The sequence below is a fragment of the Theropithecus gelada genome, chromosome 1 (assembly GCF_003255815.1).
Source record: "Theropithecus gelada isolate Dixy chromosome 1, Tgel_1.0, whole genome shotgun sequence".
Taxonomy (NCBI): domain Eukaryota; kingdom Metazoa; phylum Chordata; class Mammalia; order Primates; family Cercopithecidae; genus Theropithecus; species Theropithecus gelada.
The window spans coordinates 144,933,316-144,960,942 of record NC_037668.1 but is presented as its reverse complement, the minus strand read 5'-3'; the positions used below and the strand labels follow the sequence as shown (position 1 = coordinate 144,960,942).

At 36.8% G+C, this 27,627-nt stretch overlaps 1 protein-coding gene and 1 pseudogene across 4 annotated transcripts in view; both read left to right on the top strand.

Annotated features, from left to right (window-relative positions):
* MARK1 (microtubule affinity regulating kinase 1) overlaps positions 1-27,627 on the top strand; it is a 141,788-nt gene that overhangs the window by 80,665 nt on the left and 33,496 nt on the right. For all 4 annotated transcript variants that reach the window (XM_025387443.1, XM_025387462.1, XM_025387453.1 and 1 more), the window contains exons 6-9: positions 2,756-2,826; positions 13,204-13,260; positions 15,552-15,788; positions 15,878-15,997. In XM_025387443.1, coding sequence (XP_025243228.1) covers positions 2,756-2,826; positions 13,204-13,260; positions 15,552-15,788; positions 15,878-15,997 — 485 coding nt within the window. The remainder of the gene's footprint in view (positions 1-2,755; positions 2,827-13,203; positions 13,261-15,551; positions 15,789-15,877; positions 15,998-27,627) is intronic.
* On the top strand, positions 23,312-25,398 carry LOC112611353 (annotated as a pseudogene).

The window sequence follows — 27,627 nt, the reverse complement described above, 5'->3', positions numbered from 1 at the left end:
AAAATATTTCAGTGTAGGTTCTTTTACTTAACTTGAAAATCTATCATTAATGTTTATTATGATAGGCTTTTAAAAATTATATTAAAACAACCATGTAAATTTGCATAAAATGTGTATCTATAATAAAAGTAATGAATCTACAAATACCACATAATGAACTATTTCTTTATTTTTATGTCCTTCAGTTAGATTGCTGTAATAATCTGTCGCATAGGAACCCCGAATATTATTTTTAGTTTAGTTAGACGCTTTTCTTCCTTTTAGTGATGTAAAGTTTAGAGAAAGGAGCTAGATCCACTTTGATTTGGGAAATTATTATAGACTGCTAAAATTCTGTAGACACCCTTATGTTTTTATAAAGGCCCACTGCAAGACTGTGTTAATATTAATATGTGTACTGACTTAACGGTTAATGGCAAGTACAGTCAACTCTCTATTGGTGCTAATGAAGGGGAGTAATGGCTAGAGTAAGAGTATGTAAGGCCTTCACCACTCTCCTTCAGTAGCATATTTGGGAGGCACAGTGGGGAGTAGTGTAGAGAAATGGGTACAGGAATTCAGACCATACCAGCTAGTCTCATTAAATTCTGATTCCTGCAATAGGTTTTCTTTGAGTTTTGCAAGTTAGTGATTCTGTGACAAAAACCATCATGGTTCTGTGACAGTAAATCTAGAATCATTTTCTTGCCTGCCTTTTTAATCCATAAATGGCAAGGTGACTCTGGAAAATAAAACACTGAATATTTTTCCTCTGAAATTTCTAGTTGGTTTAGGATCAAACCTGACGTGTACACTAGAAAGGTAATGTGAATAAGAATTAAGTCAGACAACTGCCTCTTTGCCAAGAGTTGATTCTGGTTCACTAATGGAATGAAAATTTTCAGTGATTAGAAAATCAAATACATCTTTTTTTTTTTTATTTTGAACCATGTTTAATCCAAAGGAGCCTATTAAAAGTAGGTTTCAGGACTACTGTGAAATGATATGTTTATTCTTTCTTTTGTTCATTCAAACAACATTTATAAAATGCTTACCATATATCAGGTAATGTTCTAGGTGCTGGGAGTACATGAGTGAGCAAAGACAAAGTCCCTGCCCTCAAGACGCTTACATTCTAGTTGGGGAAGTAAATCATACACAAACAATATATGATAAGTACAGGATTATGTCATGTAAATATCTGGGGTAAGTGTATTCTAGGCAGTACTTAAGAGTAGATCCAAATTTTTCGAACTCTTGTATATATCTTTCCCAGCCTAAACTCACATATCTAGAATTAACTACTGTGATGGGTTAACTAGAATTAACAACTATTACCACGTATCTAGAATTAACTACTATGATGAGTCAACTAGAGCATCCATTCATTTCTCTGTTCTCATCATCCCATTTAATCACTTAAATATGCTTAATATTATATAATATGCTGTCTAACATTGTAGATGTATTAGTTTCATGTGACATACATTCATTACGTATTTGGTTTTTAATATTTTATTTATATCCTAGGATTGATATTGTGCATATATATATATATATATATATAATGTATCTGTATACCTAGGTACAAAAATGCCATTTATTGAGTGCTTACTATATGCCAGTTGCTGTGCTAAGCACATGCATTATTTCATTTAGTACTTATAACAACCATGTGTGTAGGCAGTAGGTAGAAACTGAGCCTTAATGAACTTAAGAAATCTTCCTAATAATGTCTTTCAGTAGTACTTAGGGCTAAAACAAAATTCATACCAAAATTGGTCTGATTCTGAAGTCTGAGTTTTTGTTTTTACCACTTTGCTATACTTTACAAGAACACTTGAAGCCATTTTGTGAGTTTTTAATATACATGGATATCTATATGGTACAAATTATAAGGACACAAAAATAAATTTAACTCTTATACTAAGATAATATTTTATTTTTAAAATTGTGTCTCAAGTTTAATTTAGTTTTAAGCTATTACTAACTAGAGAAAAAGGAGAAAAATTTACAGACATGTAAAGTAATGGATCTAGTAGAAAATTTCTACGGCTTCTAGTTATTTTTAAATTATTTCACCAAACATTTATCTATCCACTTTGTGTTCTGCCATGGAGATGAAGATGCAAATTAAGTACAGATATTATGATGATGTTCAAGCAATTTACAGTTCATCTGGGGTAATAGAGATACACACACAAAAGATTTAATTCTGTATAATTTGTGGCTAACTACTGAAATGTATGAAATGAGTAGAGTGAGAATAAACACAGAGTATAGGAAAAGAAAGAAAGAAATCAATGTGGATGGAAGTAGTGAGATGGAATTTTATCCAGGCTACGTGACAGGGAGAATTTAAAAGAGCAATCCAACAAAAAACACGTAATCATTTTGTTTGAAATGTAGGCCCCAAATACAAAGCCAAATTTAATTTTTGATTTCCCAGGCTGTGGCTTCCCTTTACTAGAATGAATAATAAAGAGTTGACTGTATTTTTACATAATACTTGAAAGCAGAAAGCAAGTTTCTTGGTTGTGTTTTTATGACTTATTTTTTAAAGAGTTTTGCTAAATCACAAACTGCTGCAGATACTCAATTTTATATGTAATTTTTTCCTTTTTTCTATTCATGTATTAGTTTGTAACTTACATAAACTAGCAGAAAATTGTGGGCCAAAAGTTTCTTTATAAACAAGGAAAAAACTTGACATTGCATATATTGTTAACCAAAAATCTATGTATATTTTACTACCTGCTTTACCTTTCTGATTCAGGTGAAGTATTTGATTACTTAGTTGCCCATGGAAGAATGAAAGAGAAAGAGGCCCGTGCAAAATTTAGGCAGGTATGGAAAGTAGTTTTCAACTTTGTTTTACTGATATTTGTAGTGATGTACAATGGACATTATTACAAACTGGACTTCACAGCACACGGTATTTTAAAAAGAAGAATTCCTGCTTTCTTATATTTTTAAGGATGAAAAACTCCTAAAAAATAAACCTTTCTGAATTTAAATTTAAATAGTTGCAGATGGTTATTTTTAGATTGTCATGAAGAGTAAATATTTATAGATGAGACTCACCCTGTTAACTCTCTGAGAGTCCTGGAAACATAGACTAGACTGACATAGAAAAAAAATAGTTAACCCTTTGAAGTCTTTATCCAATAATTATTATAAATTATTACTGGCTTTATATATACAGCATGTATGTATACTATTTAAAGAGTATTGTATTATATTCTTTTAATTAAAGATGTTTTGGTGTTTAAACTCATTTTTGTAGATTTAAAGAATATGGTCAATTTTATTTAACCAAGTAGGCAAGAAACTTTGCAAAATGTGGCAGAGGAATATGGTAAGATACTCATATTTCCAGTTCAACTTGAATATGACTTATTATAGAAATAATAAAATAAGAAAAAATAAATTTATCTAGAATTTTATTTTTAATTTTTAGAACTGAAGTGATTGAAATAAGCATACATATAAGTTACCATAGAAATAGCAAATTAATGAATTGTAAATTGTAAGCATACATATAAATACATAGAAATAGCAAATTAGTGAATTGTAAATTGTTCATAAAATTTACTAAAATTTAAGCGGACAATTTACTATATCCTAAACTTTTACTAAATTTAGAATTTTTAAAATGGCTCGCTACCTCTTCTGCCTGCATGAACACTTTAATTTTACAATTAAAGAGGTTCTGTAATCAATATGTTGGGAAAAGACCAAATACTGATATAAGTTCTTTCTCTAAGATATGTACATGTGTGTTAACATGTGAAACAAATAGAGAGAAGTCCTGAAAGGGAGGGGAAGAAAAAGCCTGTTTAACTTGTAACACGGCATTCTCCAAATTGACCATGAAATGAGTGTGTGTGTTTTGTGAAACCTCTGTTATTAATATCTCACAGAATTATTGCTTTTTGGAACACAATTTGTGAAATGCTTTATACCAAAGATGTGCATAGCCCTTTTATTTGGGATAGATTCCTAGAAATATTCATGTTAAATAGCTGAACGTAAAGACAACTGGTAATAAGGAAAACAACATTAAGAAACTGAATGGCATCCAACCACGTACTGTTAACTTATTTTCTATCCTGGGATGGAAGTTCAAGCTTACCCTTAAATAAAGTATTACACACATCATTTTTTTTATTTTTTTATTTTTAATTTTTCTTCCTTTTTAAATTATACTTTAAGTTCCAGGGTACATGTGCACAACATGCAGGTTTGATACATAGGTATACATGTGCCATATTGGTGTGCTGTACCCATCAACTCATCATTTACATTAGGTATTTCTCCTAAGGCTATCCCTCCCCCAGCCCCCCACCCCACGACAAGCCCCGGTGTGTGATGTTCCCCACCCTGTATCCAAGTGTTCTCATTGTTCAATCCCCACCTATGAGTGAGAATATGCAGTGTTTGGTTTTCTGTCCTTGTGATAGTTTGCTGAGAATGATGGTTTCCAGCTTCATCCATGTCCCTGCAAAGGACATGAACTCATCCTTTTTTATGACTGTGTAGTATTCTGTGGTGTATATGTGCCACATTTTCTTAATCCAGTCTATCATTGATGGACGTTTGGGTTGGTTCCAAGTCTTTGCTGTTGTGAATAGTGCCACAATAAACAGACGTCTGCATGTGTCTTTATACTAGCATGATTTATAATCCTTTGGGTGTATACCCAGTAATGGGATTGCTGGGTCAAATGGTAGTTCTAGTTCTAGATCCTTGAGGAATCGCCACACTGTCTTCCACAATGGTTGAACTAATTTATACTCCCACCAACAGTGTAAAAGCATTCCTATTTCTCCACATCCTCTCCAGCATCTGTTGTTTCCTGCCTTTTTAGTGATTGCCATTCTAACCATTCTAACTGGTGTGAGATGGTATCTCATTGTGGTTTTGATTTGCATTTCTCTGATGGCCAGTGATGAGCATTTTTTCATGTGTCTGTTGGCTGCATAGATGATTGTTTTGAGAAGTGTTCTTTGCCTACTTTTTGATGGAGTTGTTTGTTTTTTTCTTGTAAATTTCTTTGAGTTCTTTGTAGATTCTGGATATTAGCCCTTTGTAAGATGGGTAGATTGCAAAAATGTTCTCCCATTCTGTCAGTTGCCTGTTCATTCTGATGGTAGCTTCTTTTGCTGTGCAGAAGCTCTTTAGTTTAATTAGATCCCATTTGTCTATTTTGACTTTTGTTGTCATTGCTTTTGGTGTTTTAGTCATGAAGTCCTTGCCCATGCCTATGTCCTGAATGGTATTGCCTAGATTTTCTTCTAGGGCTTTGATGGTTTTAGGTCTAACATTTAAGTCTTTAATCCATCTTCAATTAATTTTTGTATAAGGTGTAAGGAAGGGATCCAGTTTCACCTTTCTACATATGGCTAGCCAGTTTTCCCAGCACCATTTATTAAATAGGGAATCCTTTCCCCATTTCTTGTTTTTGTCAGGTTTGTCAAAGATCAGATGATTGTAGATGTGTGGTGGTATTTTTGAGGCCTCTATTCTGTTCCATTAGTCTATATCTCTGTTTTGGTACCAGTACCATGCTGTTTTGGTTACTGTAGCCTTGTAGTATAGTCTGAAGTCAGGTAGCATGATGCCTCTAGCTTTGTTCTTTTTGCTTAGGATTATCTTGGCAATGCAGGCTCTTTTTTGGTTCCATATGAATTTTAAAGTAGTTTTTTCCAATTCTGTGAAGCAAGTCATTGGTAGCTTAATGGGGATGGCATTGAATCTATAAATTACTTTGGACAGTATGGCCATTTTCACGATATTGATTCTTCCTATCCATGAGCATGGAATATTCTTCCATTTGTTTGTGTACTCCTTTATTTCATTGAGCAATGGTTTATAGTTCTTGAAGAGGTCCTTCACATCCCTTGTAAGTTGGATTCCTAGGTATTTTATTCTCTTTGTAGCAATTGTGAATGGAAGTTCATTTATGATTTGGCTCTCTGTTTGTCTGTTATTGGTGTAGACGAATGCTTGTGATTTTTTGCACATTGATTTTGTATCCTGAGACTTTGCTGAAGTCTCTTATCAACTTAAAGAGATTTTGGGCTGAGACGATGGGGTTTTCTAAATATACATTCATGTCATCTGCAAACAGGGACAACTTGACCTCCTCTTTTCCTAATTGAATACCTTTATTTCTTTCTCCTGCCAGATTGCCCTGGCCAGAACTTCCAACACTATGTTGAATAGGAGTGGTGAGAGAGGGCATCCTTGTGTTGTGTCAGTTTTCAAAGGGAATGCTTCCAGTTTTTGCCCATTCAGTATGATATTGGCTGTGGGTTTGTCATAAATAGCTCTTAGTATTTTGAGATACATTCCATCAATACCTAGTTTTTGAGATACATTCCATCAATACCTAGTTTATTGAGAGTTTTTAGCATGAAGGGCTGTTGAATTTTGTTGAAGGCCTTTTCTGCATCTATTGAGATAGTCATGTGGTTTTTGTTGTTGGTTGTTTATGTGATGGATTACATTTATTGATTTGCATATATTGAACCAGCCTTGCATCCCAGGAATGAAGCCCACTTGATCGCGGTGGATAAGCTTTTTGATGTGCAACTGGATTTGGTTTGCCAGTATTGTGTTGAGGATTTTTGCATCAATGTTCATCAGGGATATTGGTGTAAAATTCTCTTTTTTTGTTGTGTCTCTGCCAGGCTTTGGTATCAGGATGATGTTGGCCTCATAAAATGAGTTAAAGAGGATTCCCTCTTTTTCTCTTATTGGAATAGTTTCAGAAGGAGTGGTACCAGCTCCACTTTGTACCTCTGGTAGAATTCAGCTGTGAATCCTTCTGGTCCTGGACCTTTTTTGGTTGGTAGGCTATTAATTATTGCCTCAATTTCAGAGCCTGTTTTTGTCTATTCAGAGATTCAACTTCTTCCTGGTTAAGTCTTGGGAGAGTGTATGTGTCCAGGAATTTATCCATGTCTTCTAGATTTTCTAGTTCATTTGCATAGAGGTGTTTATAGTTTTCTCTGATGGTAGTTTGCATTTCTGTGGGATTGATGGTGATATCCCCTTTATCATTTTTCATTGCATCTATTTGATTCTTCTCTCTTTTCTTCCTTATTAGCCTTGCTAGCAGTCAATCAATTTTGTCTATCTTTTCAAAAAACCAGCTCCTGTATTCATTGATTTTTTGAAGGGTTTTTTTGTGTCTCTATCTCTTTCAATTCTGCACTGATCTTAGTTATTTCTTGCCTTCTGCTAGCTTTGGAATGTGTTTGCTCTTGCTTCTCTAGCTCTTTTAATTGTGATGTTAGGGTGTCGATTTTAGATCTTTCCTGCTTTCTCTTGTGGACATTTAGTGCTATAAATTTCCCCCTATACATGACTTTAAATGTGTCCCAGAGATTCTGGTACATTGTGTCTTTGTTCTCATTGATTTCAAAGAACATCTTTATTTCTGCCTTCATTTTGTTATTTACCCAGTAGTCATTCAGGGGCAGGTTGTTCAGTTTCCATGTAATTGTGCGGTTTTCAGTGAGTTTCTTAATCCTGATTTCTAATCTGATTGCACTGTGGTCTGAGAGATAGTTTGTTGTGATTTCTGTTCTTTTACATTTGCCGAGGAGTGCTTTACTTCCAACTGTGTGGACAGTTTTGGAATAAGTGTGATGTGGTGCTGAGAAGAATGTATATTCTGTTGATTTGGGGTGGAAAGTTCTGTAGATGTCTGAAACCTACTTCTGTCAACTCGTCAAAGTTATTCTCCATCCAGCTTTATTCCATTGTTGGCGAGGAGCTGCGATCCTTTGGAGGAGAAGAGGCGTTTTGATTTTTAGAGTTTTCAGCTTTTCTGCTCTGGTTTCTCCCCATATTTGTGGTTTTATCTACCTTTGGTCTTTGATGTTGGTGACCTACAGATGGCGTTTTGGTGTAGATTACCTTTTTGTTGATGTTGATGCTATTCCTTTCTGTTTGTCAGTTTTCCTTCTAACAGTCAGGTCCCTCAGCTGCAGGTCTGTTGGAGTTTGCTGGAGTTCTCCTGCAGACCCTGTTTGCCTGGGTATCACCAGTGGAGGCTGCAGAACGCAAATATTGCTACCTGATCTTTCTTCTGGAAACTTCATCCCAGAGGGGCAGCTGCCTATATGAGGTGTCTGTCAGCCCCTACTGGGAGGTGTCTCCCAGTTAGGCTACACGGGGGTCAGGGACCCAGGAGTTCAAGACCAGCCTGGCCAACATGGTGAAACCCCTTCTCTACTAAAAATACAAAAATTAGCTGGGAGTGGTCTGTGCCTGTAATCACAGGCACAGAACTGAGGAGGCAGTCTGTCCTTTCTCAGAGCTTAGACGCTGTGCTGGGAGAACCACTGCTCTCTTCAGAGCTGTCAGACAGGGACGTTTAAGTCTGCAGAAGTTGCCTGCTACCTTTTGTTCAGCTATGCCCTGCCCACAGAGGTGGAGTCTAGAGGCAGTAGGCCTTGTTGAGCTGTAGTTGGCTCCACCCAGTTCAAGCTTCTTGGCTGCTTTGTTTACCTACTCAAGCCTCAGCATTTGCGAATGCCCCTCCCTCAGCCAGGCTGCTGCCTCACAGATGGATCTCAGACTGCTGCACTAGCAGTGAGCAAGACTCCATGGACGTAGGACGTGCCATGCCAGGCATGGGAGAGAATCACCTTGTCTGCTGGTTGCTAAGACCTTGGAAAAGCGCAGTATTTGGGCGGGGAGTGTCCCGTTTCTTCAGGTAGTCTGTCATGGCTTCCCTTGGTTAGAAAAGGGAAATACTCCGACCCCTTGTGCTTCCCAGGTGAGGCGACTCCCTGCCCTGCTTCAGCTCGCCCTCTGTGGGCTGTACCCACTGTCCAACCAGTCCCAATGAGATGAACCAGGTACCTCCATTGGAAATGCAGAAATCACCCGTCTTCTGCATCGATCACGCTGGGAGCTACAGACCGGAACTGTTCCCTATTCAGCTGTCTTGACATGTATTTATTTATTTATTTATTTATTTATTTATTTAGACGGAGTCTTGCTCTGTCACCCAGGCTGGAGTGCAGTGGTGCTATCTCGTCTCACTGCAACCTCCACCTCCTGGGTTCAAGTGATTCTCCTACCTCAGCCTCCCAAGTAGCTGGGATTACAGGCACAGAACACCACTCCCAGCTAATTTTTGTATTTTTAGTAGAGAAGGGGTTTCACCATGTTGGCCAGGCTGGTCTTGAACTCCTGACCTCAGGTGATCTGTCCACCTCAGCCTCCCATAGTGCTGGGATTACAAGTGTGAGCCACTGCACACAGCCACACACATCATTTTATATATTATTCATTTAATATCAGTCACAGTAGCTTTTGTTAGTAGCAGACCAGCAAGAAAGTTCCAGTTTGCATTAAATATTCCCATTGGAATCCTAATGTATATTTTAGAGATTATTGCTGCTTACTCTTACTTTTTTAGGCACCTTGTTTTACTTATTTTTTGGTAAATGTAGAAAATTGTATGGGGTACTATATGGAATTAGAGAAGTTGGAAATGCCTGCTATTTTAAAGAGCTTTCCAACTTTGCTGGTAAGCGAGAGCAGGATAGGAGGTTGGGACATAGATATTTTTACAGATACAAATAATTACTAAAATTGGCATGGTTTTTGAAATAAAATCTGTAATATTTTGAAATCATCTTCATATTCTTTACATTGCAGAGACTGAATGCCCGATGAATGCTATTTAAATTGTAAAACAATGGGAAATATTTTATTTATAATTTATTTATTTACTGTAAATTTTAAATGTATTTAGTATCTATATATGTTTTCCCAAAACTAAAAAAGTTACTAAGTCTCATTTTTAGAAACCAGAGATATGTAAACATACATACACATATGCACACACGTACATTATTTTGTAGTTACCTGACTAAAGGTAAATTTACACTTAAATTTATTTTTGAGGAGCTTATTTTTATTTATGGATTTGATTTAAACTCTTACGGACTTAATGAATATACATTTACTTTTATTTTCTTTTTTATTTTAACGGTGAAAGAAAGTATGTGTTAATACTGTGTCAACAAGGATAAATGTATATACGTCCTTGACCTTACTCTTAGAAATACTGAAGACACTAGGACAGTTTAAGACCACTTAGCAGCCATTACCCATACAATGCTTTTACAAAATTCCTTAAGACTTGAGCCTACAAAAAAAAAAAAAAAATCATAATATTGATTCAATTCTTGTAATATCAAGTCTACCACTTCAAGCATGGGGATTCCTGACCCACTTATAAGTATTAATAATTGCAAAGTAACCCTGATAACTCCACCTCAATGGAAAACACTGATGTGTGTGGTCTTACCGTCAGTTCCCAGCTGCCTATAAATCATGTTTTCAAGATCCATTAATAGAAGGCTCATAGGGAAGTTCCTATATCCTATTTATGGAAGTACAGAATGTTTTGAGATTGGAAGGTCTAGCTGTAAAATAATGCAGTAAAAATTGGGCTTGTGGAGGGGGATTCTTGCAGTGAGTCAGAAGGCAGAACTTCTTTCATGGCAGAAATTGTTCCCTGCTAAGCAATTGTGTTAATACTATAATAAACCACCACATTTGACTGATAGCTCAGACTTCATAGAGTTTGGGGAGAACACATGCTTAATGCAGAGGATTCTTCGTAATTATCTTTCCATTCTTGATGCTTTGAGGCTTAGGAAATGTTTGATTCCAGAAGTAAATATAGAACTGTTTTCATAGAGACCATTCTGTCTGACATGAGTTGCATGGCCTCTGATCATGTTTGATAACCAAATTATTATCTGTCGCATACCTTCAGTGGATCATACAAACATGCCTAATAAAAGATAATGTCATTATCAGCAAATTTCTGTCACCCGTGATACAAAATAATCTTATAATACGAACATACTATAACCTATATAGTATGTCTAATAAAATATACATATAAATGTATATGTCTTTTGGCTAATGAACGTAATTTAGTGAAAATTGGGTATTAGAATTTTGAAACATATTGCTTAAGAAAACTAATACTACAAATGTTCATCATTAGATCCTTCTGTGTTTTTGGGAATCATACTTCAAATTGATTATAATCATTCCCAGTCACCCTGCCTAAGAACATCTAGTGGTTCTGTAGTACCTGCCTAGTTTTGACTTTTACCAACCTATTTGTCAAGATTTGACTCCCACTGTCACCATTTTTCCGCCTCCTTTTCTTTAAATGATTTTTTGTTTGGTTTGGTTTTCTGGGGTTTTTTGTTTGTTTGATTGGTTGGTTGGTTGGTTGGTCTTTTTGTTTGTTTGTTTGTTGTGTTTGAGACAGGGTCTCACTCTGTTATCCAGGTAGGTGTGCAGTGGTGTGAGCATGGCATACTGCAGCCTCAACCTCCTAGGCTCAAGAAATCCTCCTGCCTCAGCCACCTGTGTAGCTGGGACCACAGGTGCATACCACCACACCTAGCTAATATTTTTATTTTTTGTAGAGATGAGGTCTCACTGTGTTGTCAAGGCCTGGTCTTGAACTCCTGGCCTCAAGCGATCATCCTCCCACTTCAGCCTCCCAAAGTGCTGAGATTACAGGCATGAATCCTACCTGCTTTTCAAATAAACAGTTCCCCTGTCATTAATGCATTTCACCACCTCCCCATCTCCAGATCTCCACATTTTAAAATATTTCTGTCCTTCAAGGATGGCTTAGAGCAAATATCACCTCCTTCAGGAAGCATTTCCAACTGAAATTATTCTTTATTTTTTATGATACTCTTTTAAAAAGGTAGAGTTCTATGATTCTACCTTGTATTATAGGGGAATAATATATACCTCTCTATATATAATATATAGAAAGGTAATAATATATACCTCTATATATAATAATATATACCTCCATAATACAAGGTATATAGAGAATATATACCTTATTTTCTCTTCTTAATCAGATTGTAAGCGCCTTAAGGACAGAGTCCAATTAGTATTCATTTTTGTATTTGCCTAGCAACCAGCACATTTTCTTGCACATAGCAGGTACTCAATAAACTGTTGAATCAAAATGAATTAAATGGAATTGTATATTACTCATTGTGTGTTGATTATTTTGTTTTGAATTCATGTTTTCTCTCTCTTCAAACCATTTTAATATACATTAGAATAATTTTACAATACTGAAATATCAGTTCACTTCTACTTTGAAGGTTTTTTTTCCCACCTATATTCCTATTAGCATGGTCATACTTCACATCACCTTTATACTTGAAAAAAAAATCTCATTTTTGTCTCCATTTGTAAATGCCTAACATCCAAACTGTTTTTATATTTAACTGAATTCACAGAATTGAATGTTCTGATGTACATTAAAATGACCATCCTTCTATTCATCAGATGTAATTATATGTAAAAAATAGTTCTTAATTGATTGCTATCAGATTCTATTTCTGTATTTTATGTAATAAAGAACTATCATAGAATTGTTTATAATCTATTTCTGTCATACTTTTGGCCTTTAAACTGTTGGGTTCCTCCTGTTTAGTCCTTGTCTCCAAAGAGCTCTGTGTGATGGTTAAAAATTATGGCTGCATACAAAATCAAGTTACAGGCATAGAATACTTCACCTGACTGAATTAGTGACAGGTTTAAGATTGAATTTCATTTTTCCCTCTTTTCTATTGCTGATCACATTTCTTTTTAAGGCTCAAAAATTTTCCTTTCTCTTTATATATGAATAGATAAATATAGGTATTGCTAAATACCTCATCGATAAGTTCTTAGTGAATTGGCCTCACTAAAGAAACATGCCTTGAACACATTTGTTGTAATTCCTAGAATAGAGTTCTGCTTTTTTAACTTGAGACAATTATCTTAAAATAGTAATTCATGTGTGTCAAAGCTTTTATTTCAACACTATAGTAAACCATTTGACCAAAACTATAAATTGTACACATTCAGTCACATAAACAGAGAACTATAAATGATCCATATGACATCTTCACAGCCTCTGACAGAGAAATATTTTATTGTATTTTAGTAAGAGAATATTATTTTTCCAAATTTTCTGCACTTAACAGCGAAAATTTCATCGCTTTAATGTGTATAGTTTTCTGAATTAAAGACATAGCATATTTATTAAATACTACCTTGAAATCCAAGTTAGTAATTTATCTAAATTGGAGATGATTATTGGGGAAATTTTTTTTTAATAGTTTGACTCTTTTATCCAAATATTTATTCCAGATTGTATCTGCTGTACAGTATTGTCATCAAAAGTGCATTGTTCACCGTGATCTTAAGGTAAGCTTCTGATTGTAATTTTTAAAAAAATCTTTATTATTAACGTATGTTTAATAATAATATTAGAGCTGTCTTATTGCCTAACTGTGCTACTAGACACTATACAAGTAGTTAGTTTTTGATTCTCACAGCAGCTTTATGAAAGGTAATATTTTCACTGAGCAAATGAAGAAAATATGAGTGAGAAGTTATCTAGCTTTAGAAGTTAGAGGATTTGATTCACTATTAATTAGTTTGCTTTAAATGCATCGATATGGAACTTTATTCCCAGCCAAAAGTGTGGGACCTCAGACAGAAGCAAAGTCAGAGCACAGACCCATGTTTCCCTTACATAAGAGACAGTATTCACACTCTACCTTAAAGCTCAAAGAACTAAGGAAAGTTTTAAAACATTTTTATGAACACTAAATGCGTATAATAGTATAAACGAGCATACTTTGGAATAAGAAATGTGTAGTTAGTCAATAAATGGTTGTGCCATATAGATTGTTTAAAAAATGAAAGTGGAAGGACCCTGGGCTAAAATGTTTACATGTTTTTTACCTTTTTTCTCTAATCTTCCAAATTTAATTTTCATTGTCCTGTACGTAAGAGTCTTATTTTTCTTTTTCACTTTTTTCCTCATCACCTTTATCAACTACTTGCACCAGTTTGGGTTATGTTTGAATATATTATCCTAAACAGTTGTCAAAAGTCAAGTCTAATTCTGTATTTTAGCTTCATTTTTCAGAGCTTATGAATTTTCTGTTGCTCCCAATTTTTCTATTTCTTGATTTCCTTCCTTGGCTATTTTAAGGGGAATCACTTCCATGACGAATGAGAAAGAAAAGAACTGTTCCCCTGCTTCTGTGTTTAACTCCCAGTTTATCATCTCATTTCTTATATGAAAAAAATCTGCAAAAAATAATAATGTTCAAAACCTTGTGTTTTCCCTCCAGTCCAGTAGAGAGAGTTTTCCTATACACTCCTGGAAGGAGCCTCAGAACCCCTTGTAGCTCTTCTCTTCTGAGGCAGCTTGGATACTTTGATATCCATCCAGACATTTTTAGAGAAAGTCCAGCTTGCTCAAAAACAGCTTCAGAAATTTACAGTGACCAGGCCCTTACATCAGAACATCAAAATAACCTGGTTTTGTCACAGTTCAAAAATGTTACAGTCTATTATAAATTTTTCCAAATGTATGTGCTTTTATAGTATTTATGTAATAAATGATACCCCATTTTTATTGTATGTTTTGGGTTCTAGGTGTATCTGCATTTTCCAAAATAAAATGAAAACAAATATCCCAAGCTAGTATACCACAAAAAAGAAGAAAAGAAAGGTTGTGGCAGGTAGGGAGGGAAGAGATATATGATGGGCAGAGTGCTTGACTCTTATGATTGTTGGACCTTCTAGTAATATAGAGAAATCTGATTTTTGTTTTAGTCAAATTTTATTTCTTTTTGAAACCTGATAAAACACATCTACAAAGTAACCTATACCTTTGTTAGTCTGTCCATCCATTGTAATAGAGTTTGAAATAAAACGTGTACAAAAACAAGTCCTTTATTGAATTGCTTCTGTTTACAAAAGGGACATGTAAAATATTGTCTTTGAGTGATTCTGCTTTAGGATTTTGGAAAACCATCTCAAAACATGGAAAATTCACTGCTTTCTATGTAAAATATACGTCAAGAAGAGAATCTAGTTTTAAAACAGCAAAAAGAAGCTTAAAACAGACAAGATATAATAGAGGCTGTATTTTTTGGTCATGTTTTACTGAAACAGTAGTTTGTTGAGGAAGCATTCTACAAGAGAGGACAAAGGAATGAATTAGTAGTCACAGAACCCCTGACAGGCAGTTACTGTAGATATACCTTTGAGCCTAGCATTAACCAACAATACCCTATTAAAATAGAGCTCCTTTGGGTAATCATGTTGGTTTAAGGCCAAGATGGATTAGTATTGTGCTCTTTAGAGTAGGTCATACTAAGGTACACTTCTAGGATGTTTCTGACTATGAGGGAAAAAATGAGTTTAAAATAACCTATCAAAGAAAATGGGTTTTAAATAACCTTTCTTAAGTAGTTGCATATATGCATATAAAGAGAGCTTTCCTTTTATAGCGTTAAAATTTAGTCTTATATAGATATAATTCAGAATGCATTGAAGTACCATACTGGGCTTCTAAATTTGATACTACATTTATAAATGAGAGACGAGATGTAAGTTTGGAAGCTAAAACACTTTTAACAAATATTTTTATTTTATGTAGGCTTTTTACATTGTTCTTTTTATTATTTTCCTCTTAGGCTGAAAACCTTCTCCTTGATGGTGATATGAATATTAAAATTGCTGACTTTGGTTTTAGTAACGAATTTACAGTTGGGAACAAATTGGACACATTTTGTGGAAGCCCACCCTATGCTGCTCCCGAGCTTTTCCAAGGAAAGAAGTATGATGGGCCTGAAGTGGATGTGTGGAGTCTGGGCGTCATTCTCTATACATTAGTCAGTGGCTCCTTGCCTTTCGATGGCCAGAATTTAAAGGTATCAGCTAAATTTTATATTAATGTTTTATCCCCAAGTATGATTATTTCAAAAACCAGTTACAAGTGCTTTCTTTCACTTTCATTAAGGAACTGCGAGAGCGAGTTTTACGAGGGAAGTACCGTATTCCCTTTTACATGTCCACAGACTGTGAAAATCTTCTGAAGAAATTATTAGTCCTGAATCCAATAAAGAGAGGTAGCTTGGAAGTAAGTAAATTTTTATACTCCAAATTTAAATTTTAACAATTAAAATATTCCAGAAACTGAAGAGCATTTTTCTCCAATGTTTTCTTAGGAAAATTGCCAAATTATCTAATCTGCCTGTTGTTTAGAGGTAGGGAAAATGACATGAATTTTTTTCACTATTTTTTTCACTTTCAAAAGTTGCCACAGTAGCTGTCTCTAAAAACTATTATTTCCTCTTTGTTCTGTAGTGCCATGTTAAATTAAAACAACACAAAAATAGAGGTTAAATCCACTTTTAGTTAGAGAAGGAGGAAAACGTAGCCTCTGTCAGAAATTGCGTTGTCGAAAACAGAAACCTTGTTTTTAGTAAGTTCTCAATAAATATTTCAAGGATAAAAGAAAATAGTGAAAATTCTAATCTAGTGAATATTTCACAGCTATATCTGACATTGGTATCTAGCATTTAAAAATGCAATAGAAACCTCTCAACTTTAGTAAAGAAAATTTACAAATATTTAAGTAGAACATATTGGAAACAGGCATTTCATTTCTTAACACATTGTTGTGTTGCCTACATACATTCCATATATGAGGTTATTTATAATAATAGACACCATTATAAATGGACTAAGTATGTTACAGGCAAGCAAGTTCACATAACCAAAATGTCTAGTATTTTTTTTCTTCTGGCGCTGCAGTTAGAATAATTTATTTCTTAAATATTTTGCCCATCTGTTTTTAAGAATGATATTGTAGCCTTTACTAAGATAATTTCAGAGATTCAGCATGCATTATTCACTAGTACTTTCTGTCTTCTTTTATTCGCCTTAATAGAAAGGTAGAGAATTCAGAGAATTAACCTCATATAAACTGTACTTTTTTAGTGTAGCAATGGGGCTTTCTGGCACGGACTTCATGCTGCTTAGGAGGCAGCCTTATAGTGAGCCATCCCTGTGTACAGAGCTCTCAGGTTAGTGTGGGTTTTGTAATTTTATTTCCACAAATATTTTTCAGTAGAAGATACAGCATGTTTTGATGGAAGTTAAGGGATGGTGACTTCCACTGGGAAATTATTTTAAATGCTTTGTGTCAGTTCATCAATGATAAGGATTTTTTTACTGAATTATTTGTTTAAATGGTATTAGTTATATCTTACAAATTTTGTGGGCTTTTCCCCCCTTTTGGGGGTAAAAAAATTATGATAGTAATGCTTTAGTAGAGAACATGTACTATATAATGCCCACTTTTATGTCACTTATTTTGAAAGCTTTCCATCATTATTCATAGAAGAATTAGGTGAAATATTTAAAAAGCTAAAATTCTTGACTCTCATATCAGTTCTAAAATAATGAACTTTAGAGAACATGTCTTGTAATCCTGCTTTGTGACTTTTATCGTAAGAACCCCACTTTACCTGAGTGTCACTTAATAAAATGCCCAGAGTTGAAGCAACAGCTTAGCTAATGAGCAGAGCAAAAAGAATATACAAAAATTATTTTGGGGGAATAGATATTACAGATCTCTGTGGACAGTAGATAAGATGTGCTGATGCCTTAAAGATGATTAATTTATAGTAGCCAAACACATTAGTCTTTTATCATTAGTATTAAAGTGTTGAGGATTAAAATAGTAGAGTGCTTTGAGTTGAATTTAAAAGCCAAATTTTTATTACTGAAATATTTGATCATCAGAAGCTCATTCCAACATATTTCAGTATAGTCTGCAGCTTTCTGTTCCAGCTTACCAAAACAAAGTTTTTCAGCTATGAAAACACGAGTTCCCACTGGAAATATTATCATAATATTATAGATATTACTATGCAAAGGCTGATTTGCTTCACAGTTCCCAAAAATGACTTTCCAGGGAAACTTGACACCATTTTTTTAAATAGAAATATTTCTTATACCAAACCTTAAGAAACCCTCCTAGAAATATTGGTGACTTCAAAAATTGTTAGTCTTCACTTTTATTTTTCCAACCAATTTTATTAGCATTACAGTAAAAAATCTGTAAAGGTTTTTAAAGCCATTTTCAAAATACTCAATCTGTATTATGTAAACATAACATTTTATGTGTTAGTAATGTTTTATATCATGTTCCATTTTTTTTTTAACCTTAGAAGATTTTGATATGCATTCTTGCTTTGTCATAAGAATGCACTCCTTTGTTTTTAATAGCTATGTTATTCTCCTTGGGTAACATATCATAATTTATTTAACTATTCTATGTTTATTGCACATCTGAGTTGTTTCCATTGTTTTTGATAAAAGCAATGTGGTATACTTTTTTCCCCTTTGGGATATATGCTTAGATAAATTCTTCAGAGTGGAATTACTGGGCCAAAGGGTGCAAGTGATCAGATAGCTCTTTTATCATTGCCAAAAGATGTATGTGACCCAAGGCTTTTGAATGTACCTGTTCTCCATAGCTTGATTCAATATTGGATATAAATTCTAGTATTTGATGCCTTGCTTTAATTTGTATTTCTTTTATTAGCAATAAAATGGAACATTTTTAATGAATAGTTTGTGCTTCTTCATGTATAAGCTCTCAGCGTCTTTTAACTACTTGTCTTAAGGAGTCTGGTTAAGAAGCCTCATAGATTGGTACCAACTTTGTATATTTTAATATAAAATATTTTTCTGGTAATTTCCACATTTTGAAAAAGTGGAACATCATGAATGTTTTTTCAGTGTACTTTAGTGTCATGAATTATTGATTAGAGTATCCTGTATACTTTTTACTATATATTTTTCTAATATTGAAATTTGATTTAGAGAATCTTACATGGTTGCTTATCATTTCAAACTTATTTAACTTACCTTTCTGTTGCTACCAGACATAACTGTATATTTTATTAAAATGTTTCTTAAAGACTCCTAAGTTAAATGCCTTATTTATCATCTGTGAAAATAAAAATTAATGAAATTAGTTTCACATTCTACTAGCCTATGGTTTGTTTCTAGGCATAAGCAAACAGTTATATAATTTTTTCAGGTTATATGTGTGAATGTTGTCAGCTCTTTCTAATTGTACTAGTCTGGAACTTCCATGTGTGATACTGTCCTCATTATGATTTTAAAAGGATTTGTGCTTTATGTTGTACACTATTGTTTTTTAAACCCGTTTATTGGAATATTGGTATGTTTAGATTTTTTTATTAGAAAGAAACTGAAAAACTTTTCTGCTTTCCCTGTTCTGTACATGTTCATTCATTTTTCCAGTCTTTAACCAAGATGGACTGTATTACCTTTCAAAATAATGCAAAATTTGAGCCTGAAGCAAAGCTCCTCTTATTGCCCTCTCTTTGTCATCATTGGTCCTCCAAAAAAGTGTTTATTTTGACTTTTAATACTTAATTTTTCAGCTGTTACTAAAATAATCTTTACAGTCTTGTTTATGTCTGCCAAGTGACAGTAAAGCAAAAAAATCAATTAATTCATAATTTTTTAATGAAAGATTTCTGTTACAAATTCAGAAGCATATAGTATGTTTTACAAAGATTGAAATAATTTAAGTAAAATTATTTCTGTCTGGCCATTCTAAATTCCATATTTTTAAAATGTGCACCTAAGGCCACACTTGATGGCTCATGACTATAATCCAGATACTTTGGGAGGCCAAGGCGGGCAGATCACCTAAGTCCAGGAGATCGAGACCAGCCTGGGCAACTTGGAAAAACCCTTTCTCTACATTAGCTGGGCGTGGTATCACACATCTGTAGTCCTAGCTACTCAGGAGGCTGAAGCAGGAGGATTGCTTGAGCCCAGGAGGTTGAGGATGCAATAAGCCATGATTGCGCCACTGGACTTGCAGCCGGGATGACAGAACAAGACCCTGTCTCCAAATAAAATAAGATAAAATAAAATAAATGTGCACCTAAGTATAGAGTGTATATTTCCCATAGCTAGTTTAATTCATCTGATCAATTGTTTTGTTAATATAACTCTCAGGCAGTCATTTATGTTCATTGGCACTGATGGCTAGGGTAAACTTTGTTTTGTTAATTTTGGAAGTTTTTTTGTCCTCTAGTTTCTCATGAGATATATGAAATGAAATCGGAGTGGATGAGTTTATTCAACTAATTTCTGTGTCTAGTGCAGTTTGTTGGCCTAGTTATTTATACCATGCCTGAAACCACCCAGACTAGGGTTACGTGAGCTCTCTCCTGCCATGCAGTACCTCAGTTTTCTGGTAACGTTTCTCCCTAGATTTTTAATGTCAATTCTTTTGGTTACCATGAAAGAATTTTACATAGGCATGAGGTTCACACAACTAAGGGCAGGTAGTCCATATCTCTCTTCCCTTTCATGTATCCATTCTTTGTTGCTTTCTATGCTTTATTTTTGGAAAAAGACCCTCAGATTTTGAATTAACAGAGTTAAACCCCACATCTTCCCTTTCTTAAGGAGATCTTCTTTCCAACCTTTATTTTCCGTTCTGAGATTACTTTTATTCTGCTTTGAAATACAACTGTTGTTGTGAGACAAACTGCTAAGCAGACTCTTGGTGATTCCCAGTGACTAGAATAATAATAATAAAGGGAAACAAAACTGTTGATTCTCTCATTGCTGCCCAATTCTCTTTCCTTATCACTGCATTTTCTACTTTTCCTGACTCAACCTAGCCTCAAATCTAGTTTTATGTGAGAATTAGCAGTCAGTCCTTCTGTGTCCACCTATTGTTTTTTTTCCTGTGCTAATTATAAAATGTAGTATAAAATGTATTCTTTCATTGTATATGATTCATGTGCTTAGTAAAAGAAGGGTGCCTCCTCACTGTTCCTCACATCCTTCTGCCATGACTTTGCACCATTCCAAATACTGCTTATATTTCAAATCAGTTTACATCCTGTCCCCTTACGGTTCCTTCCCTGAAAATCCCAGCCCACACTTCGAGTTGTTCTTTTGGTCTTTATTAAAACTCACTACTAATAGCACAACTTTAAATAGTTAATTCTATTGTGTATTCAAATAGTTTTGGCTGATGCCTGTAATCCCAGCACTTTGTGAGGCCCAGGCGAGCGGATCACCTGAGGTCAGGAGTTTGAGACCAGCCTGGCCAACATGATGAAACCCCGTCTCTACTAAAAATACAAAATCTAGCTGGCCGTGGTGGCGAGCGCCTGTAATCCCAGCTTCTGGGACGCTGAGGCAGGAAAATCGCTTAAACCCGGGAAGTGGAGGTTGCAGTGAGCTGATATCGCACCACTGCACTCCAGCCTGGGCATCAGAATGAGATTCCATCTCAAAAACAAACAAACAAAAAAATAGGCCGGGTGCAGTGGCTCACGCCTGTAATCCCAACACTTTGGGAGGCCCAGGTGGGTGGATCACCTGAGGTCAGGAGTTTGAGACCACCCTGGCCAACATAATGAAACCCCATCTCTACTAAAAATAGAAAATTTAGCTGGCCATGGTGGTGAGCGCCTGTAATCCCAGCTACTTGGGAGGCTGAGGCAGGAGAATCACTTGAACCCGGGAAGTGGAGGTTGCAGTGAGCTGAGATTGCACCACTGCACACCAGCCTGGGCAACAGAATGAGATTCCATCTCAAAAACAAAAAAAAAGTAGGCTGGGTGCAGTGGCTCACACCTGTAATCCCAGCACTTTGGGAGGCCCAGGTGGGCGGATCACCTGAGGTCAGGAGTTCAAGAGCAGCCTGACCAACATGGAGAAACCCCATCTCTACTAAAGATACAAAATCAGCCAGGCATGGTTCCCATGCCTGTAATCCTAGCTACTTGGGAGGCTGAGGCGGGAGAATTACTTGAACCTGGGAGGCGGAGGTAGCAGTGAGCCGAGATTGTGCCACCGCACTCCAGCCTGGGTGACAGAACAAAACTCTGTCTCAAAAAAAAAAAAAAAAAAAAATTTAAAAAAAATTTAGATTTCATAAGTAAATCTCATTTCCCCAAATAACAGATCACTTTTAAGGGTTTGATCCATGTATATATTTGTTCTGACAGGAACATGTGGATATGAAATGAGCAACAAATAAATGCAATTTAACTGAGAAACGTCGGAAAATTATCTTCATTTTCCTTCTAATTGCTTATCTCTCAGCTATCAAATCTGCTATTGCTCCTATATTTCTTGCTTAATTTATAGAAACCCTATTCTGCCAGGCACCTGATTTAAAATTGTCAGAACCCTCTTATATTCCATCAATTCCCTCAGAACCAAAATGAATCTTTTCATCAAATGCAATAGATTATGCTTCTGGTTTCTTTCTTCCATTTCCTCATGTCTAGTTCAGTCCTCTGTTCTCTTTCCTGGACATTATAACAACTTTGTAAGATGTCTTCTTGTTGCTAATCTCTGGATTCTGTCTTACCCAGGGATCTTGTAGCAACATTATTTTAAAACACTACCTTGTTCAAAAACAGGCATCTGTAGTGAGAAAAAACAGCACATAAGGCACAGCCTTTGTCCTCAAGGACTTTAAATAACGTGGAGATAAACCTATACACAACTAACTGTAATCAAAGGTAGAGTTTAATAATAGTAACACTAGGATATAAGCAGAGTTCCATGGGAACACAGGAGAAGGACAGATAAGTGATTAAGATGAGGTTTTACTCATTCAGTTTACAAATATGTACTGACCATTTAGTGCTGGGTACTTTTAGGTGTTGGATATGCAATATTGAACAAACCAGACGTGGATCATTCTTTGATTGGGTTTATGGTCTAATGGTGGAGATACATGATTAACAGGTAAACCAAAATATTACATAACAACAACCTTCATTCAATTGTAGGCAAAGATCGGGGTGCCATGAAAGAGAGTAACAGAAAGGGCCCAGACTTTATGTGATCATTTTGAAATAAAAAGGAACTTAGGTGGGAAGATGGGGAAAACATTCTAGGCAAATATCTTTGTCTTTTATTCCACTGAGAAAATACAAACCAAAAGTCATGAGTTCTCGGCCGGGCGCGGTGGCTCAAGCCTGTAATCCCAGCACTTTGGGAGGCCGAGACGGGCGGATCACGAGGTCAGGAGATCGAGACCATCCTGGCTGACACGGTGAAACCCCGTCTCTACTAAAAAATACGAAAACTTAGCCGGGCGAGGTGGCGGGCGCCTGTAGTCCCAGCTACTCGGGAGGCTGAGGCAGGAGAATGGCGTAAAACCCGGGAGGTGGAGCTTGCAGTGAGCTGAGATCCGGCCACTGCACTCCAGCCTGGGTGACAGAGCGAGACTCCGTCTCAAAAAAAAAAAAAAAAAAAAAAAAAAAAAAAAAAAAAGTCATGAGTTCTCTTCACTTCCCATTCCCATACCTTAAACATTACTGTTGAGACCAACTGATGAGAGGGACGGGAGGCAAGCAAGATGACGCAGACACAGGGCACCAGGAGGAAAGTCTGTTACTACCAGGATGGGGATGTTGGAAGTTACTCTTATAGACAAGGCCATCCAATGAAGCCTCACCAGATCTGCATGACTTATAATTTGCTGCCCAACTATGGTCTCCACTGAAAAATAGAAATCTGTCACCCTCACAAGCCCAGTACTGAGGAGATGACCAAGTACCACGGGGATGACTACATTAAATTCTTGCGCTCAATCCATTCAGATTACATGTTCGAGCTCAGCAAGCAGATGCAGATTCAACATTGGCAAGGACTGTTCAGTATTTGATGGCCTGTTTGAATTCTTACAGTTGTCTACTGGTAGCTCTGTGGCAAGTGCTGTGAAACTTAATAAGCAGCAGATAGACATCGCTGTGAACTGGGCTGTGGGCCTGCACCATGCAAAGAAGCCTGAGGCATCTTTGACATCAATGACATTGTCTTGGCCATCCTGGAACTGCTAACGTATCACCAGAGGGTGCTATATATTGACTTTGATATTCACCACGGCGATGGGATGGAAGAGGCCTTCTATACCACAGACTGGGTCATGACTGTGTCTTCTCCTGAGTATGGAGAGAACTTTTCAGGAACTAGGGATCTACAGGATATTGGGACTGGCAAAGGCAAGTATTATGCTGGTAACTACCTGTTCTGAGATGGGATTGATGACAAGTCTTTTTTTTTTTTTTTTTTTTTTTTTTTTTTTTTTTTTTTTTGAGACGGAGTCTCGCTCTGTCGCCCAGGCTGGAGTGCAGTGGCCGGATCTCAGCTCACTGCAAGCTCCACCTCCCGGGTTCACGCCATTCTCCTGCCTCAGCCTCCCAAGTAGCTGGGACTACAGGCGCCCGCCACCTCGCCCAGCTAGTTTTTTGTACTTTTTAGTAGAGACGGGGTTTCACCGTATTAACCAGGATGGTCTCGATCTCCTGACCTCGTGATCCGCCCGTCTCGGCCTCCCAAAGTGCTGGGATTACAGGCTTGAGCCACCGCGCCCGGCCGATGACAAGTCTTATGAGGCCATTTCAAGCTGGTTGCGTTCAGAGTAATGGAGATGTTCCAGCCTAGTGCAGTGCTCTTACAGTGTGGCTCAGATTCCTTATCTGGGGACTGGTTAGGTTGCTTCCATCTGATCATCAAAGCACATGCCGGCCTGTCATGGTGGCTCATGCCTGTTCTCAGCACTTTGGGAGGCCGAGGCAGGAGGCTCACTTGAGGTCAGGAGTTTGAGACCAGCCTGGCCAACATGGTGAATCCCCGCATCTACTAAAAATACAAAAATTAGTCAGGCATGATGGTGCACTTCTGTAATCCCAGCTATTCAGAAGGCTGAGTCATGAGAATCACTTGCACCCTAGAGGCGGAGGTTGCAGTGAGCCGAGATTGCGCCAGGGCACTCCAGCATGGGGCACTCCAGCATGGGGAACTGAGTGAGACTCCATCTCAAAAAAAGTGGCGGGGGGTCCATGCCAAGTGTGTGGGATTTGTCAAGAGCTTTAACTTGCCTATGCTGATGCTGGGAGGAGGTGGTTCATCATTTGTAATGTTGCCTAGTGCTGGACCTATTAGACAGGTATGGCCCTGGATACAGAGATCCCTAATGAGCTTCCATACAGCGACTACTTGGAATAGTTTGGATCAGATTTCAAGCTTCACATCAGTCCTTTCAGTATGACTAACCAGAACACGAATAGTACTTGGAGAAGATAAACAGCGACTGTTTGAGAACCTCAGAATGCTGCCCCACACACCTGGGTCCAAATGCAGGTGATTCCACAGGATCCGTCCCTGAGGAGAGTGGCGATGAGAGTGAAGAAGACCCTGACAAATACATCTCGATCTGTTCCTCTGACAGACTAATTGCCTGTGAGGGAGAGTTCTCCGACTCTGATGAGGTGGAAGAGGGTGGCCACAAGAACTCTTCCAACTTCAAAAAAGCCAAGAGAGTCAAAACAGGATGAAAAAGAGAAAGACCTAGATGAGAAGAACAAAGTCACAGAAGAGGAGAAAACCAAGGAGGAGAAGCCAGAAGCCAAAGGGGTCAAGGAGGAGGTCAGGTTGGCCTGAAAAGACCTCTCCAGCTCTGGCTTCTTGCCAAGTCCCCCGCCTTTCTCCACCAACACCTCAGATTTTATGCTTCTATTTCTCTGTGTATTTATAGGAAAATTTATTAAATATAAATCCCAGAGACTAGACAGAAACCAAGGCCCTGAGCCCAGGACAGCTATGCTGGGTGAACTCTTCTAGGAGCTGCCTTGCCACTCATCCTTCCATCCTTCCCCAGTTCTTAACTTTGAGCCATAAAGAGTACCAGGTCTGGGTGAAAGGGATACTTTTATGCAACTGTAAGACAAAATCCTGAAATGCCAAATGCCTGCTTAGTAGCTTTGGAAAGGTGCCCTTACTGAACATTCTAGAAGGGATGGCCAGATCTTCAAGGGTCTCCTGTTCTTTTCAGGCTCCTAATGTAACATCAGCCATTTTTAGATTGGCTCTGTTCTCATACCTTCCCAGTGGCTTCAAGTGAGCCGACAAACTGACACTGCGTGCCCTTTGTCTTCCCCTAATTCTGCAGGTGGAGGTTGGTGGTCTAGTTTCCTTTTTGAGATACTGTTTTCATTTTTGAGACTCTTTGTAATAAAATGGTACATTTCTATACAAAAAAATTAAATTAACTGTTTAGACCCCATGTCTCCCCACTGCCTGTCATAGTGGAAAGATGTCTTTTCTCTTGTTGAAAACTTTACTCATCTGTTTGCTGGATTTGGTTATCTACCTTCCTTTTCAGTATCTCATCCCTTCAAAAAGGCTCTCTCTTCTGTAACCAACTGAACCTTGTCTCTACTGACTCCTTTTCCTCAGCTTTTATACATACTTGAATCTTGAATCTCCTCCACTAAAAAAGGCATCCTTCAACCCGGTAATCCCCTTTCAGTGCTGCCATCTTGCTCCTCCTTTGTAGTGAGCCCTTTTGAAGAGTATCTACATTTAAACCATCACCCATTCCTCACCAATCCATTTACCTTCTGGTTCCTAATGCCACCACTCCACTGAAACTTCCCCCAGCAAAGTCCCCCATCTCTATTGCTAAACACACGGGTTACTTATTTAGGTGTCACCTTGTTTGACCATGTGGCCATATTTGACAGGACAGCAGTTTCTCCTCTTCGAAGAACTCTTTCGTTGCCTTCCATGTCATGCTCTGGGGGTTTTTCTTTTTGGATTTCTTTTCTTTCTAACCTTTAAGTACTAGTGTTCCTTGAGGCTGTACTCTGAGACCTCTTCTATTTATTCTTAACACTATTCATTCTTCCTGGAGAATCCCACCCACCCCACAGCTTTTATACAGCATCCTCTGTAGGCTAAGGATTCCTGAGTCTCAATCCCTAGCCCAGATTTCTCTTGAGCCTCAGAGTAAAGTATCAGAGTAATTACAGTACATGTTTATTGAGATATCCCACAGTGCCTCAAACTCAGCTTAAGCTGTCTAAAACCGAGCTCCATCTTTCTCCATCCATTCTTCCCTCTGTGCGTTTGATATCTCAGTGAATGATACCAACCTCTCAATTCAGTTGTCTGAATAAGAAATTTGGGCATTGTCTTCAATTTCTTCTTCTTTTCATCTCTCCCCCATATCCAGTCATGTAGATATATGGATATCCATCCTTCATAATCATGAATTGTGATTATGAAGTTCCATAAAACTGCATAAATCATTAAGTTTTGTTCATTTTTACCGGCAAAATATTGAAAATGTCTTTTGTTTCCCTATTGCCACTGCGTACCTTTAAATTGGAGTGTCATCATCTCTCTCCTAGATTTAGCTGAAGCCTCTTACATGATTTATGTGCCTCTAATCTTGAACCCCTCTAACTCACTCCCTACATACTGGCCAGAGAGACTTTTCAAAATCATACCATTGAGAGATAACCATTACATGCTGGTTTTGCCTGAGGGCCTCTTTACACCTGCATTTTCTCTCCTGGTTCTTTGTCTTCCACTTCCTTTTTGCATGATTAACCCGTATTTATTCTACCTGAATCTAACTTTTTACTTACTTAGTATTCTACTATTTATTAATCTTATTCCACTTGTTATTATTTTCAAACTTGTAATCTTAAATTTGAGAATATCAGTAAGGACTTAAATTGATTTCAGGAACTAGAAGTATTTTGTGTTTAGCTCATGTTGGTTATTTTTCTTTTTTGTCTTTCTCATTCATTATCATAACAACAAATGTCCAAAGAACTCCCATTAAAAAGTAATGTGTTAATAAAAGGACAGTCAGATTCCTTT